The 14,964-nt window shown below is 38.7% G+C and overlaps 2 protein-coding genes and 1 pseudogene across 3 annotated transcripts in view; 2 read left to right on the plus strand and 1 right to left on the minus strand.

Annotated features, from left to right (window-relative positions):
* The window catches only part of LOC142854925 (uncharacterized), a 70,699-nt gene that overhangs the window by 2,961 nt on the left and 52,774 nt on the right, over window positions 1–14,964 (plus strand).
* On the minus strand, window positions 5,303–5,643 carry LOC142855043 (large ribosomal subunit protein eL36 pseudogene; annotated as a pseudogene).
* Window positions 9,956–14,738, plus strand: LOC142854947 (uncharacterized). Of its 2 annotated transcripts, XM_075981459.1 has the most exons (3): window positions 9,958–11,236; window positions 11,431–11,491; window positions 12,691–14,738. In XM_075981459.1, the coding sequence occupies exons 1-3, from the start codon at window positions 11,203–11,205 to the stop codon at window positions 13,733–13,735; spliced, it is 1,140 nt and encodes a 379-aa protein (XP_075837574.1). In that variant the 5' UTR covers window positions 9,958–11,202; the 3' UTR covers window positions 13,736–14,738. The 2 variants fall into 2 exon arrangements, with proteins under 2 accessions (XP_075837582.1, XP_075837574.1); XM_075981467.1 differs by lacking the exon at window positions 11,431–11,491 and having other exon boundaries at window positions 9,956–11,236.

A 14,964-nucleotide genomic window follows, 5' to 3' on the forward strand; every position in this document is an offset into this window, starting at 1 on the left:
AATGTAGGAGCCACTGTCCCCAGACCAGGAAGAGCAGGTTGGCTGAGCTGTCAGAGGTGCTTGGACAGGGATGAACCACGAGTCAGACAGGTTCTATTGTTCTTCTTGGTGACCTTGGTAGTGGCCTTGGGCCTCTGATCTTTATCGAGAGTGGGGGAGATTATGAGCTTGTAATATTGTTGCCTCACACTGTGTAACTGAGAATTGCTTTGAAAACCTATTCCTGTCTCTGCTGCCCAGTGCTGGGTAGATGGTCCTTCAACTTCTTCAGGACTGGATCTTGACTGGTCAGTGGGAAGGAAAAATAAAGCAGCTAAAGAGAGACCTCCAGTCTCTCTGACTTTCAGTGTATTATTGTAGATGAAGAGGGTGAGTACATAGGTCAGGCTTGAAGCTGGTAGATTCACAGTGTAGAAAGGGAGAGACAGGACAGTGGCTGAGAACTTTCCTATTTTAACAGTAGTTGAGATTACCAATGCAGAACCAAACAATCAATTTTAGGTTCTCCACCAATGTCCTGATGGTCATTTTTTGATTTCCACATATTGGGCAATAAAGAATTGGATAAAGAACTGAACTTATCATGAGACCAAATTGCTATAGTTACAGCAGTTCAACCAAAATAGATTTGAGTAAAATGTGGCCCTGCCTAACAGGAATGTTATTTTACTGGTTTTAAATATACACCTTGAGACAAAAGGGTTTGAGAAGTCTTTGATCTGCTCTAATATTATCCCTTGTTTCTGAAGCACATGGCCTTATATCTTGTGTCAACTTTTCAAAATAATTTTTTGAGATTATAACTATATCATACCCACATTCTCTTTCCTGTCCCCAAGCCTTACTATGACCCCTTAATATCTTCTAATTCATGCCCCATTTTTCTTTAACAAGAGTTGTAATTGTGACTTGTGTTTGGCTGCAGGATTTCCCAGGTATGAGGCAATAGGTTTGCTGCACTGCACATTGAATGTGTAATGGAGTGTGCATACAAAGGATCACGTGCTCTGGATGAGGGACAGGGTATGGTCTAGGAAAGTGGATGAATGTGTACTGAAATACAGACTTTCTGGACTTGGGCCCTGTCTACTGGGCTGGAAGGGCAGAGCAGGAAGTACAGTGCTGTCTGAGTCATTTTATCTCTAATCACCCATTAGGAGAGCTCATAATATTCTGATGTCCATCAGGGTGGCCTTAGCCAGTGAGGGACTCTGGAAAGTCTTAGCAATCAGGAATAATAGTGGCAGGTGGCTGGCAGGTTCTTTCCAGGATTCTTCTCTACTTTTGTTGTAATTGTTGTAAGGAAGACCACAAGCTATGCCATAGTGAGTGTAGGGTGTTCAGAGAAGGTCTGTTGGTCTGTCATTTCTGCTGCGATTTGGATGGACCATGTGCCAGACTGTGGTTCTATTGCTCTATGTAATGACCCGGGCACTGCTCCTTGTCCTCTGAGCCTCGCTCTCTATGGATTTCCTGGGGAGAGGGAGACTCTGCAGCACTGGCATGGTAGGATATTATGCTTGTGATGTCACTGTCCAGTGTACACACAGAATCATGCTTTTGGTCTACAGTGGGAAGACAGATTTGAAAACTGATAATCTGGTTTCTTGAAGTTCTGAATATTGCAGTCTACTTTCAAGTTTGTCTTATACATGTTTCAAGTAGTTTTAAAGCTGGTAGAACTACAGTGATGTTGATTTAGCAATGAATGATTTAAATGTTCCTAACTTTCTGCTGCCACCAGCTGCAATGGTGTGATTCATGGATGTTTAGTTCCACAGGACAAAGGGAGTTTCTTAGGTGCAGAGGTGTCAGGAGCCATCTCCCCCTAAAAATCATTTATGTCAGGAGTCATCTCCCCCTAAAAATCATTGCAGGAATCATTGCCCTGAAAGGTTTGCAAAGAGTTCCACACCCTAACAATTGCTCTATTGATAGAACCTACCCCACACCCAATTATCTGTTAATAGAGAGCTATCTGTCAGGGAAACCCACCTCACATTCCAAACTATCTAGAGAACCAGGTGTGTCAACTCTTGACTTCCTGACCAAGGCTTAGTGACCTGACCGATTGTAGCCTCCTGGCCTACGTGACCGACGTGGACCATGCTGCAAGAGCCTGTGCCCCTGCCCCCCCAAATTCCTCATCCTATATAAGCTGTAACCATACTCTAATAAACGAAGGCTTTGACAAGGGAACTTTGCTTGGCCTCCTTCCTCTTTTCCCACCCATACCTTCCAGATAGTGCCTCTCCGGGACCCTGGAATAACTGACCCTGCCAGGCGGGTTACACCCCTAGACTGAGTAACCTGCCAAGGCGGTCTACAGTGTGTATATGCTGTTGGGCAGGTAGATAGGGCAAAGTCTATATCTTGTGCTATAATCCATGTGACAGGAAGCAAAAATTATTCTATATTGTTTTGGGAATGGGCATCAGTGGGGCTGGGTTTACCTGAAAACACAAGGAGGACTAAAGGACTGCAGAGCCATAGCAGGAGATCATCTCTTTGCAGAGAGGGATCTAGAGCATGGGGTCTCTCTGGAAGAAATACCAGTAGCTGGAGGGTCAGAAACAACATTTAAGGATCACTTTGAGGTAATTTTGTGAAAATTGTGAAGTCTTTATTTATTTAATTTCTATACACATAGAATCATAGGTAGCTGGATAACATTGGTCAAGATCACACGTTTCCTGACTAAATTTCCTTTGGCCTTTTGATTAATAGCTGACTATATTTTCCCGCCTTTGTTCTTGACTTTCTCTCCATTCTCTTTATTCTTTCCCAAATATCCTACACATTCTTGATTGATCACCTTTGTGGTAATATTTTCTCCCCGAGACAGGGTTTTTCTGTTTCTTTGGAGCCTGTCCTGGGACTTGCTCTGTAGACCAGACTGGCTTCAAACTCACAGAGATCCTCCTGACTCTTCCTTCTGAGTGCTGGAATTTAAGGTGTGTTCCTCCACCACCACCCACAAAGAAGTTATATTATGGCAGCCTGTGTACTATTTTTTCATAATCCTAATTGATTACTCTGTGTGCTTCCAATACGAATGTAGCTTTGTAATCAGTTTTTTTTCTGTTATAAATTGTTGGGAATTGTCATTGTACTGTATTCATTTATGGTGCAAATTTAACATACACATCATCTCAATGTTGATGCATCATGTTTCCAAGGATCATTTATTTACTTCTTTATTTATTTAGGTTTTGTTGCTCTTGTTGTTAATCTGTGAGAGACTTTGGTTAATTGGATAAAAGGTATTTGGATGTTGACAGGTGGCTCAGCACATATTCATTTTGGAGGTGACCTGAGTTCAGATACCTGTACTTAAATTGTGAGGCTCATAACTCTATCATTTCAGATCCAGGGTATCTTAAACCCTCTTTTTTTGTGTTACTCGTATACATATGGAAGACATTCTCACTCTGGCATAAACATATGCAAAAAATAGCAATAAACTTGTTTTCAAAAGTGTTTGTTACTTATAAAGCAATTAGAGTAAAACAAGTTGCTTTAGGTGTGCATTGATTCTTTAAAAAAAATCAGTCATCTTGCATTTTGTTTTAAAATGATTTCATTTCCTCACTCTGATTGCAGACGTACAGGCAGTCATCAATCAGGGGGAGCAAAATGGTGTCTAGGTGATCCTAACAGACATACTTTTCTTTATTATAGATAGTGAGATGTTTTTTAGTAGTCAAAATTATTTTCTACAAAGTTAAGACATGAGAAGGTTTCAAGTGAATCTTTCCAATTTTGGGGGAACAACCCTCCTCAACCGGCTCTTCTCTATTATTGGTATAAGATAAAGAACTGAAGTGTATAGGATGAGTGCTGGTCAGTGATTTCTTAGAGTTTGATCTTGGTTAGCATCTTGTAGTTTTATTTAAAGGACCATATTGTGTCTGTGTGTTTTGTTTGTCAGTGCCACCCTTCTATGTTATTGATTTTATTAATCGTTATTGAAGTATATTACTCATTTTCTGGAAAATAATGGATTCACCAATTTTGTTTTCAGGTTTCTCATGTTATGAGTTCCTTGAGTGTTTATTGGTGTGGGAAGTTTCTGTGGAGAGACACTTTTAGTTTTCTCGTCTTTATCTTAGATGTTTGCCTCTTTCCATTTCCTGGCATATCTATCTTCATGTTTGTGTTTTTGCTGCTTAAAATTCGAAGGGCAATGTACTAATCACATTTAAAAACTTCTTTTATATTACTGTCTCTTTCTTCTAATTAGCCTCAGCTATCAGCATGACATAGCTTAGAGTGATCTGAGAAAATACCAATTGAGAGTATGCCTAGATCAGAATACCTGATTAAGGTATCTGAGAGAGATTGTGTTGATTTCGATTGATATAGGAAGACTCTTCCACTGAGTTGGCAATATCTCTGAACAAGCAGCTCTGATAGGAGAGCTAGTTGAGCATAAGACAGAGACAAAGCAAGAGGGAAATCCCGAAAACAATGGTTCCACATATTTTGCCTTTAGTTATTAGCTTGATTGTCTATCCTAAGATGTCATAAGGAGGAATTGTGAAATAGGGCTAACAGCCAAATAAGCATGTTCATTACCTGAGTTGCTTTTGATTGCATAATTTAATAACAGCAACAGAGAAGAAAGAACAAAAATGGGACTCAAAGGGGATTTTGTTGCTGCAACCTGGGAATGTTGACTCTGAGAAGAATGCTGAAGATATCAGAACACTGGACAAAGATCATAATCAGCTGGTCTGGTAGAACCTAGAAGATGGGAATGTTGAGAGTAATGACAGATAGTGGAGGTCAAGGTCATAGGATTTTAGTGGGCAGTAGGCTCTTCAGGGAACCATGCACTTTGCCCAACCTAACTGGCTTGAGAGACCTGTATCATAGGTTTTTCATGTTAAAGTCCATGGTTCCTGGGTCACAATATACCTCCCAGTTCCTGACAGACTGTTGCATTCCCTTAGGCAGTAAGCATTCAGGCTGATTTCTGCACTTTGTATGATCCCTAAGTAGTCAAGGAATCATGAATGCTTAACAGGACAATTGAACTTAGACATTAATCTTGTGTATGCTGTATAGCTTCTAAACATCATTATATCCTGGTGTAGACAGAGATTGCTTTTCATTTCCCAAATGTCCAGACTTGTAATAATTATACAGAAATTGTATTAATTATAAGACTGCATATTCAATAGCTTAGGCTTCTTATTAAGTAATTTTCCCATCCTTTCTTTTTTGTTTTTTTTGTTTTTTGGTTTTTTGGTTTTTTTTTTTTCCGCTACAGCAATGTTTATTGAGAACGGGGAGGGGCTCAGTCCTTCTTGGCCTCCGCCTTCCTCATAGAGGCCAGCAAGTTGCTCAGCTCCTCCCGCTTCCTCTTGGCGCGTATGTGCATGCCCACCCGCTTCTTGGTGAACTTGAGCGCGTGCTTGTCCTTGGATACCTTGAGCAGCTCCATGGCGCACCGCTCATAGGGCGCGAAGCTGCACACCTCCCGGATCACGTCCCGCACGAACTTGGTGTGCTTTGTGAGGCGCCCGCTCTGCCGGCTGTGCCTCGGCTGGCTTATGTTCTTCGTCACCTTGTGGCCCTTGTTGAGGTCCACGGCCATGGGGTAGCGCAGGGCCATGGCTGCTCCTCTCCGATGGCGGCCGCGACCGTAATTTTCCCATCTTAAATTAAGCCATTTTTTATCAGTCTGTGTATTGCCACATGGCTGTGGCCTGCCAGTAAGGTTTCTTCCAGCATTTGTCTCCTTCAGTGGCTACATGTCATCTCCCTCACTCTGCCTTCTTTTCTCTATCTCTTATTCGAATTCCCACCTTGTTCTATTCTGTGTTGCCATAGGCTCAAAGCAGTTTTTTTGTATTAACCAATGGGAATAAAACATATTCACAACATACAGAGGGGAATTCCATAACATCCTGGAAGCTACAAGAGTGTTGATCCTAGAAATTGCCTTTATCTTCTATATTTGATAAAGACAAAGTCTGAGTGTCCTCAATAAAACAGTCATAGCCTTGTCTTGTTGTGGCCTTTCTAGCCCAAGTCTGACTTCATTCCTTGTGGCACCATCAGGTGATCTTAGCTTGGTACACAAGCACAGGTGCTTAGACGACTTCATGAAAAAAATTATCTATAGATCATTTGTGTGATATTTTTGTTCTAATCTTTCTTATTCTCTCCTTGTCCTGAAAAAGACCTTAGGCAGAATTAGAGAGGTATAAACTGATTTCCTATACAAAATACTGCTTCTATTGGATGGTTATTACTGATGACTCATTCAGGTCTACAGTGAACAAAAACAAGAAGAAAAAGATGACGAGTGTAGCTGCAAGTTTTCCCTCCCATCTTCCAGCTCCCAAATAACCACTCAGAGGCTTATATTAATTACAAATATTTGGCCAATGACTCAGACTAATACTAGCTAATTCTTACAATTAAATTAACCAATATTTTGTATATATTTGCTACCTGATTCATGACTTGTTACCTCACATCTTGTTCTGCCTGCAGCTCTTGGAGTTTCCTTGACTTCACCTTCTTTCTCTCTGTATTTGTTTGGATTTCCTAGCTAGCTATATTCTGTCCTGTCATAGGCTAAAACAGCTTTATTCATCAACCAAAGAAAGCAACACATATTTTCAGCATTCAAAGGGACATCGCACATCAGAAAAGTGTGTTTTGTTAAGAAAAACAATACTAGGTAGTTTCAGATGACAGTCCAGTGGTTAAAAGGATGCAGAGTTTGTCAACTATTTTAGCACCATTAAAGGGAAGAGTCTGGCTGTACATTTGAAGCCTAGGAACATGTTCCATATGTAAGACTGCATCTAACTAAGCCCTTAATTCTTGGAAGGAGTACACAAAGTAATTCCTTGTCCCAGGAGCAACATCATATAGAACTTGCAGCAAATTTGGTCCAAGCTTGGTAGAGTCCATCAAATCTTGTCAGGATTACCTATGTCATACTGATTCAGAAAACAAGAAAAATGCAAAATATAAAGGTCATGGATTCTTCTTTTGTGATCAGGTCATCAGTATTTTGCCCATCTATGTTTGGCAGAGTCAGAGCCCCAGTGAAGAAGAGATTGTGAGAGTTCATTACAGGAAGTGGTGGAGATGAAGCTGGGTCACATTTTAGACCACAGGATGTTGAGATACCCAAGCTATGGGACATCTGCCATGGAGAAGTGCATAGGGGTGTGGAAGTAGTAAGAGTGAGCTATATGAGAGGTTGCAGTGTGTTGTTTGATATTTTGATCTTATTTAGATCAAAAGCCTGTTTGGGGTCAGAAAACAGAGCTTAGCTATTTACTGACAAAAAGATGTCATAGTGTAGAAGGAGTGGTAGGCTACATTCCCCATGCCTGGCCACCCACATTACTAGCTTTACACCTGAAATAACACACCAATTGTATTTTTTTTTTTTTTTTTGGTTTTCCGAGACAGGGTTTCTCTGTGGATTTGGAGCCTGACCTGGAACTAGCTCTGTAGACCAGGCTGGTGTCGAACTCACAGAGATCTGCATGCCTCTGCCTCCCTGGGATTAAAGGCGTGCGCCACCATCGCCCGGCTAACCATTATGTGGTTGCCAGGAATGAATCGAACTTCTGACCCATGGAAGGGCAGCCAAAGCTCTTAACCACTGAGCTATCTCTCCAGCTCTTTTTTTTTTTTGTTTTGATTTTTGAGACACGGTTTCTCTGTAGTTTTTGGTGCCTGTCCTGGAACTAACTCTCATAGACCAAGCTGGCCTCGAACTCACAAAGATCCTCCTGCCTCTGCCTGCCAAGTGCTGGGATTAAAAGTGTGTGCCACCACTGTCCAGCCAAATTGTATTCTTTTAAACACTGCCCAGCCCATTAGTTCTAGCCTCTTACTGGCTAATTCTCACATCTTGATTAACCCATTTCTAATAATCTGTGTAGCACCATGAGGTGGTGGCTTACTGAGAAAGATCACAATCTGTGCCCATTTTGGAGAGGAGAGCTATAGCGTCTGCCTCACTTCCCTGTTCCCAGCAGTCTGTTCTGTCTACTCCACCCACATATGTTCTGACCTTTCTTTATTAATTAACCAATGAAAGCAACAGATAGACAGATGACCCTCCTCCATCATCATAGAGGTTTGGAGGACAGTGGATAGATAGGAGACAAGAAGTAGTAAGGTTGGGCTGAGAGAGGATCTTGGCCTTTTTTGGATAGAAGAATGGAAGAGAAAGATTCACTGGTGGTTTTTCCAGTTTCTTTGATCTTTTAGGTTTTCAGTCCTGATATCTGACTCCCAACTTTTATTGATAAAGATTAATTAGTTAATGTTGCATCTGTTCCCCTAAAATTTATGCGTAATAAACATAAAGGGGTACTCAAGACCCCTAGATATAAATTGTACAGTAGTTTATTAACTTTAATTTTTTAATGCTAATGAAAAGAAAATGGCAGCTGTGGAGAAAGTTAAAAGTTATAACCTTTTATTTTTTATTTAGACAAAAGGGTAAATGTTGTGGAACATTAGTTGAAGATGTTTCACATCCATTTATGCTGTGGAACGTTTGTTTAATGATGCAAGAGTGTGTTGCATTCCTTTATATTGCATTTTTTAACTCTGTGTAGCTGTGTTACTTTGCCTGCATAAAACACCTGATTGGTCTAATAAAGATCTGAATGGCCAATAGCTAGGCAGGAGAGGGATAGGTTGGGATGGCAGGCAGAGAGAATAAATAAAAGGAGAAAGAGAGAAGGACTGAGGACCAAGAAGAGAAATAGGAGAATGTCAGGGACTAGACACCCTGCTTCACAGTTACCTACAGAGTAGGAAGTAAAGAAAGGTATATAGAATAAAGATAAAACCCCAAAGGCAAAAAGTAGATAGAATAATTTAAATTAAGTAAAGCTGACAAGAACCAAGCTAAGGCTGGGCATTCATAGGTAAGAGTAATATTCCATGTGATTTATTTGGGAACTGGATGGTGTGCTTCCAAAAGAGCCAAAGAGTAAAAAAAACTAACTATAGGATGGATCATCTGTGGGACCATAACTGGTCCTCCAGAAAGAGTCAGAGTTTGTGCTGACAGCACAGCCCAGAAAGCCGGCATTTCAAAATGGTGCAGCTTTTTTTCTGCTACCTCTAAATCAGGAAAACCTCTCTTAAAGGTGCCAAAGCATGTCACCAGTAAGCAAAGCCCATTTGGGGAAAGAAATGTAGCTAAACTTCATTTTTTTAGTGTCTAAAATTCTTTTCCAAGCTCTCTAAGATTGTAAGTGGATATTAGTTGGCTGCGTGGTCATGTTTATTATGGCAAACTGCTTGTTGGTTCCCAGCTGCTCAGCCCGAAAACAATCACACAGAATCTGTATTAATTAAATCACTGCTTAGCTCATTGGCTCTAGCTACTTATTGGCTAACTCTTACATGTTAATTTAATCAATTTCTATCAATCTGTGTATTGCAATGTGGGTATAACTTACAAGATAAAGTTCTCAGCATCTGTCTTCTGCAGGGCTACATGACTTCTCTCTGACTCCGCCTTCTTTCTCTCTGCATTCAGCTTAGTTTTCCCAACCCACCTTAGAGTTGTCCTATAGCTCTGTTATAGGCCCAAAGCAGTTTCTTTATTAACCAATGATAATCACAGCATACAGATTGGAATCCCACAATATGAGTTTCTATAGCCTCAACCCATTTTCTGTTCTTTGTGCCTACTGTGTTGTGGTTGAAACTAATCAGTCAGCTTTCTGTCATTACTTCCCCACCATCATAAACTCTATCACTAAATCACATAAGGTTGAGTAGAACTAGCTGCTATTTGGTGCTAAGGTTGTTTGGTAGCCTACTGTTTTTATTTTTGTTGATTTATTTTTGAAGACATGGTTTGTCTATGTAGCCCTAGCTGTCCTGAAAGTAGCTCTATATACCTACCAGTTTGGCTTCAAACTCAGAGTACCTCTTTACTCTGACTCCATAGTGCTGAGATTAAAGGTGGGCCAGCATTCCTGACTTTTCTGTTTTTATATTGTTTTTATCAAGCATATGCTATTGTAGTGAATATCACCCATATCTTAAATTTTAAATTTTACAGAGGGTATCATTATCTTTCCCTGGATGGCATGTATTCATGACATTAATATTACCTGTGCCTTCTGAGTCATTGGATTGCAGGTGCATAACCTTCTTTCTCCTTGTTTTGTTTGTTTTGAATTTTTATCTTATAAAGAATATTTTACCTGTATGCATGGTTATGCACCATGTGAGTACCTGGTCCTTCCTTACATTGATCAAAAGATGGTACTAGAAACATTGCACTTGGAGTACTGCATAGTTATTATCCCCCATGGAAGTCATTGGTACCAAGACCAGCAGGACTCTTTACTGTTGAGCCATCTTTCCTGCTCTGTGTTGATTATGTGTAATCAGCATATAAATTGCTATTGTTTTCATTTGTCCATTCGTAACTTTTCAAACACACAGTGCCTTTTAGTCAAATCTTATTTATGTTGCAGTTTAAATTGGGGCACTTCAGGTTTCTGGTAGATGAATAAAGAGTTGATGTGAATGCCTAACTTTTGTAGAAACTTCAGCAAAAACCTGTGTGTTATTCCTAACTTTTATGTTTGTTTGATTGATTTTTATCATGTGAAAGAGGTATTTAACATGTATTTCTGGCTGCCCTAGAAGTGATTGCATGGACTAGGCTGGTATTCAACTCAGAGGCAGATAAATATTCATGCCTCAGCCTTCTGAGTACACGGATTAGAGGAATGATTCAATGCATCCAGCTTTTTCATCTTATGTTTCTTTTTTGTAGTCAGAAATTAATCATTCATACAATTTCTCTTATCTGTACTCTGTACTGTTGAACTGTTTATGCATCTTTCATTGTTGGGTAGTAGGCATTTCTCTTGCAAGGTGATATCCCATTCAAATGGTTCAGAAATGACAATGGTGAACTTCGGGATCAGTTTGCTTCTAAAGTGACTTGGTGATAAATTATGATGTCTTTGTCATGGAATAAGTATGGGGAGCACCAGAATCATATGACTATACTGTCAAAGAAGTATACATTTACAGTGTTGTCAAATCATGCTTTCTGTTGTACACATGTATGGGATATTTTAGAATGCAGTGACCTATGATGACGTACATGTCGACTTGACTTGGGAAGAATGGACTTTGCTGAATCCTTCCCAGAAGTGTCTCTACAAAGATGTGATGGTAGAGACCTACATAAACCTCACTACTATAGGTAAGACTGAATTATCTTTCATGTTTCAAATAAGGGGACAAGTGTTCATTGGTTAATGATGTTCTTTTGTAATATGATTGAGAAAGAAGAATGGGTAAAGAAATCAGGCATGGTTCTAAGTTTTGCTTATATGGTAACTAAATTTTTTACAATTTTTAATATATATCATACATTTTTCTGTCACTATATTTTAGGATATAATTGGGAAGACCATAATATTGAACAATATTTTCAAAGTTCTAGAAGACATGAAAGGTAACTTCCATGTATAAGCTCATACAAATGTACCCCTGAAGAATTTATAATGTATCCTTTATGTTTTCAACCAAAACAACAATGTAACAAAGTGCATTGATGATTATTAAAATTATCACAAAATCATATACCTTAATTTCAGATAGGTGAACTGCATTTGCAAGTCATTCTTTTAAGAAAGAAGTAAGGAAATGATGTCTTAACCTATATTTCCATTTCAATCATGATACAATGAGAGCTATCCTGTAAAATTGTCAGTGCATTTATTTCATATTATTCATATTATAAAAGATGTACATGTTGAAAACATAAGTATATCTCTGAAACTCTCTATTACATTAATATTCCATAGAAAAGGTAGTTTATCCCATATACTTGTGATTGTGTTCAGTTTGGTGAGGGGGCAGTTAGAGTCCCAAATCAAGGGCAGCTGTCCTGGAGAGGCCTCAATCCATTTACCAAAAGTCTATGAGGACAGAAAGTCAAACTGTGAACTCAATGTGGAAGCTTGACATTTGTTATTCTTCCTTTATTAAGTATATCATATGTTCCTCTGGATACAAGCCACATGAGCATAGTGAAGTGAAGAAATATAACATACCTCTCTCTCGGAACAAATAGAAGATATATAGCAGTCCCCATGTTGAGTATACTTGTTGAATTTGATGTACAGGTATACAAGTCATTGTTTTCCTAGTCTCATTGTTAATATATCAACAAGCTCACATTTCAGAAAAGCACCATGAGTACTAGGACTGTGTAAAATCTTCTGTTTGTCCTAGTACACTTAGCAAATGTAATTTCACTCACAGTATAGGAAACATTATGAATGCAATAAGAGTAGTAAAGCTCTGAGTTTTTTCAGTTCTCTTCAAATACATGAAAATTCTCATACAGAAAAAAAGTTTCTGGAAATGTAAACCATGTAATAAAGGCTGTTATCAGTTATCCTCAAAGATGAAAAGCAAGCCTTAATGAAGGGGAAAAACAAGATTGTAAACATGGTGATAAAACTTCAACATATAATTCTTCTTTAAAATAGACTAAATTGTAAAATTAATTTATACAGATAAAAATATTCAACAATGTATTAAATGTAGTAATGCTTTCACATGTACCATTATCATTGTAGGGATGAAAAAAGTCAAAATTTCTGCATATACTCAATGTCTTAAAGCCTTTGCATGTCGTCTTCACAGGCATGAAAAAACACACACTAGATTGAAACCTTATGAAGAAAATGAGTATGGTAAAGCTTTTTCATATCACAGTCATCTTCAAATGCATAAAAGATCATACACCGGGGAGAAACCCTATGAATGTAACAAGTGTTGCAAAACCTTTACACGTCACCATACTCTTCAAATGCATAAAAGAACACATACTGGAGAGAAGCCCTATGAATGTAATCAGTGTGGTAAAGCCTTCGCTAGGCAAGACCATCTTCAATCTCATGAAAGAAGCCATACTGGAGAGAAACCCTATGAATGTAATCAGTGTGGCAAAGGCTTTGCATATCACAGTACTCTCCGAAAGCATAAAAGAACCCATACTGGAGAGAAACCCTATGAATGTAATCAGTGTGGTAAAGCCTTTGTATGTCACAGTTATCTCCAAAAACATAAAAGAACCCATACTGGAGAGAAACCCTATGAATGTACTCAGTGTGGTAAAGCCTACACACGGCAAGACCATCTTCACACTCATGAAAGAAGCCATAATGAAGAGAAACCTTATGAATGTAATCAGTGTGGTAAAGCCTTTGTATGTCACAGTTATCTCCGAAAGCATAAAAGAAACCATACTGGAGAGAAACCCTATGAATGTACTCAGTGTGGTAAAGCCTACACACGGCAAGACCATCTTCAAACTCATGAAAGAAGCCATAATGAAGAGAAACCTTATGAATGTAATCAGTGTGGTAAAGCCTTTGTATGTCACAGTTATCTCCGAAAGCATATAAGAAACCATACTGGAGAGAAACCCTATGAATGTAATCAGTGTGGTAAAGCTTTCGCATATTCCAGTAGTCTCCAAGATCATGAAACAAGCCATACTGGAGTGAAACCCTATGAATGTACTCAGTGTGGCAAAGCCTTTGCATATCCCAGTAGTCTCCGAAAACATAAAAGAACCCATACTGGAGAAAAACTGTATGAATGTAATCAGTGTGGTGAAGCCTTTGCACAGCACATTCATCTACAAAGACATGAAAGTAGCCATGTTGGAGAGAAAACCCTATAAAAGTAATCAGTGTGGTAAAGCCTTTGTTTGTCACAGTAGTCTCCAAACACATGAAAGAACACATACTGGAGAGAAACCCTATGAATATAATCAATGTGGTAAAGCCTTTGCATGTATAGTGATCTCTGAAAACATAGGGGAAACCATACTTGATAGAAACATCACGTATGTAATTATTGTGCTAAACGTTTTAAAGACATTAACTAACACATGCTAGAGATAAACCCTATGAATGTAATGAGTGTGGTAAAGCCTTTGCACTTCACAGGACTCTTCAAGTGCATAAAAGATCACACACTGGAGATAAACTCTATGAATGTCATCAGTATGGTAAAGCCTTTGAATGTATGAATAATCTAAGTCATGAGAAAAATCATACTGCATAGAAACTCTTTGAATGTATTCAGTATGATAAAGTTTTATACTTTATATAGGAATAAAACTTTTTGTGTGCAGTAATCTGTTAAAATCTTTGTATATTACAATAGACAATGACTACCTGAAAAAGATACTGAGGACTTTTTATTATAAAGTGTTTGGTAAGATCTTCAGTCAAAACACTTATAATCACATACACAGTGATTTGAGTTTCCTTTCTGTATGCTGTGAATATATTTTGTTACCATTGTTAATAAAGAAGCTGCTTTGGTCCTATAGCAGGGCAGAATAGAGCAAGGCAGGAATTCCAAGCAGAGATAGAGGAGAAAAGAAAGTGGAGTCAGACTCCATGTATCTGCTGAAGGAGACAGATGCCCTGGAACCTTACTGGTAAATCACAAGTCTTGTGATAAGATACAAAATACTAGGAATGGGGTAATTTAAGATGTCAGTATTAGTTAATAAGAATCTCAAGCCAATAGGCCAAGCACTGTTAATTAGTATAGTTTCTGTGTGATTATTTTGATTCTCTATAGCCAGGAATGAACAAGAATCTTCTGCCTACAACACAAGACTATTTCTTCTGTAGAAATAAATTTGACAGTGTTAACAATCTTTTCTAGCATTATGATGTCCTTTTTATATTGTTTGTACTTCAAAACTCATGGTAAAATGAATTTATGGATTTATCAAGCCCTATGTGTAGGGTAAATGGGCCAGCCAAAGAAACACATCCTGACACTGAAACCAGAGCCAGTGAAATATATAATTTTGACTCTGAACCTGGAGCCAAAGAAATACATCCTGACTCTAAGACCAAGACAAAGAAACACACTTTGTTCCTGAATCCA

The sequence above is a fragment of the Microtus pennsylvanicus genome, chromosome 1 (assembly GCF_037038515.1).
Source record: "Microtus pennsylvanicus isolate mMicPen1 chromosome 1, mMicPen1.hap1, whole genome shotgun sequence".
Classification (NCBI taxonomy): Eukaryota; Metazoa; Chordata; class Mammalia; order Rodentia; family Cricetidae; genus Microtus; species Microtus pennsylvanicus.

Coding starts and splice junctions, on each gene's coding strand:
- LOC142854947 (XM_075981459.1), top strand. CDS start 11,203: ATGGTAGAGACCTACATAAACCTCACTACTATAG. Junction 11,237..11,430: donor CATAAACCTCACTACTATAG/GTAAGACTGAAT, acceptor ACTATATTTTAG/GATATAATTGGGAAGACCAT. Junction 11,492..12,690: donor AGTTCTAGAAGACATGAAAG/GTAACTTCCATG, acceptor TCGTCTTCACAG/GCATGAAAAAACACACACTA.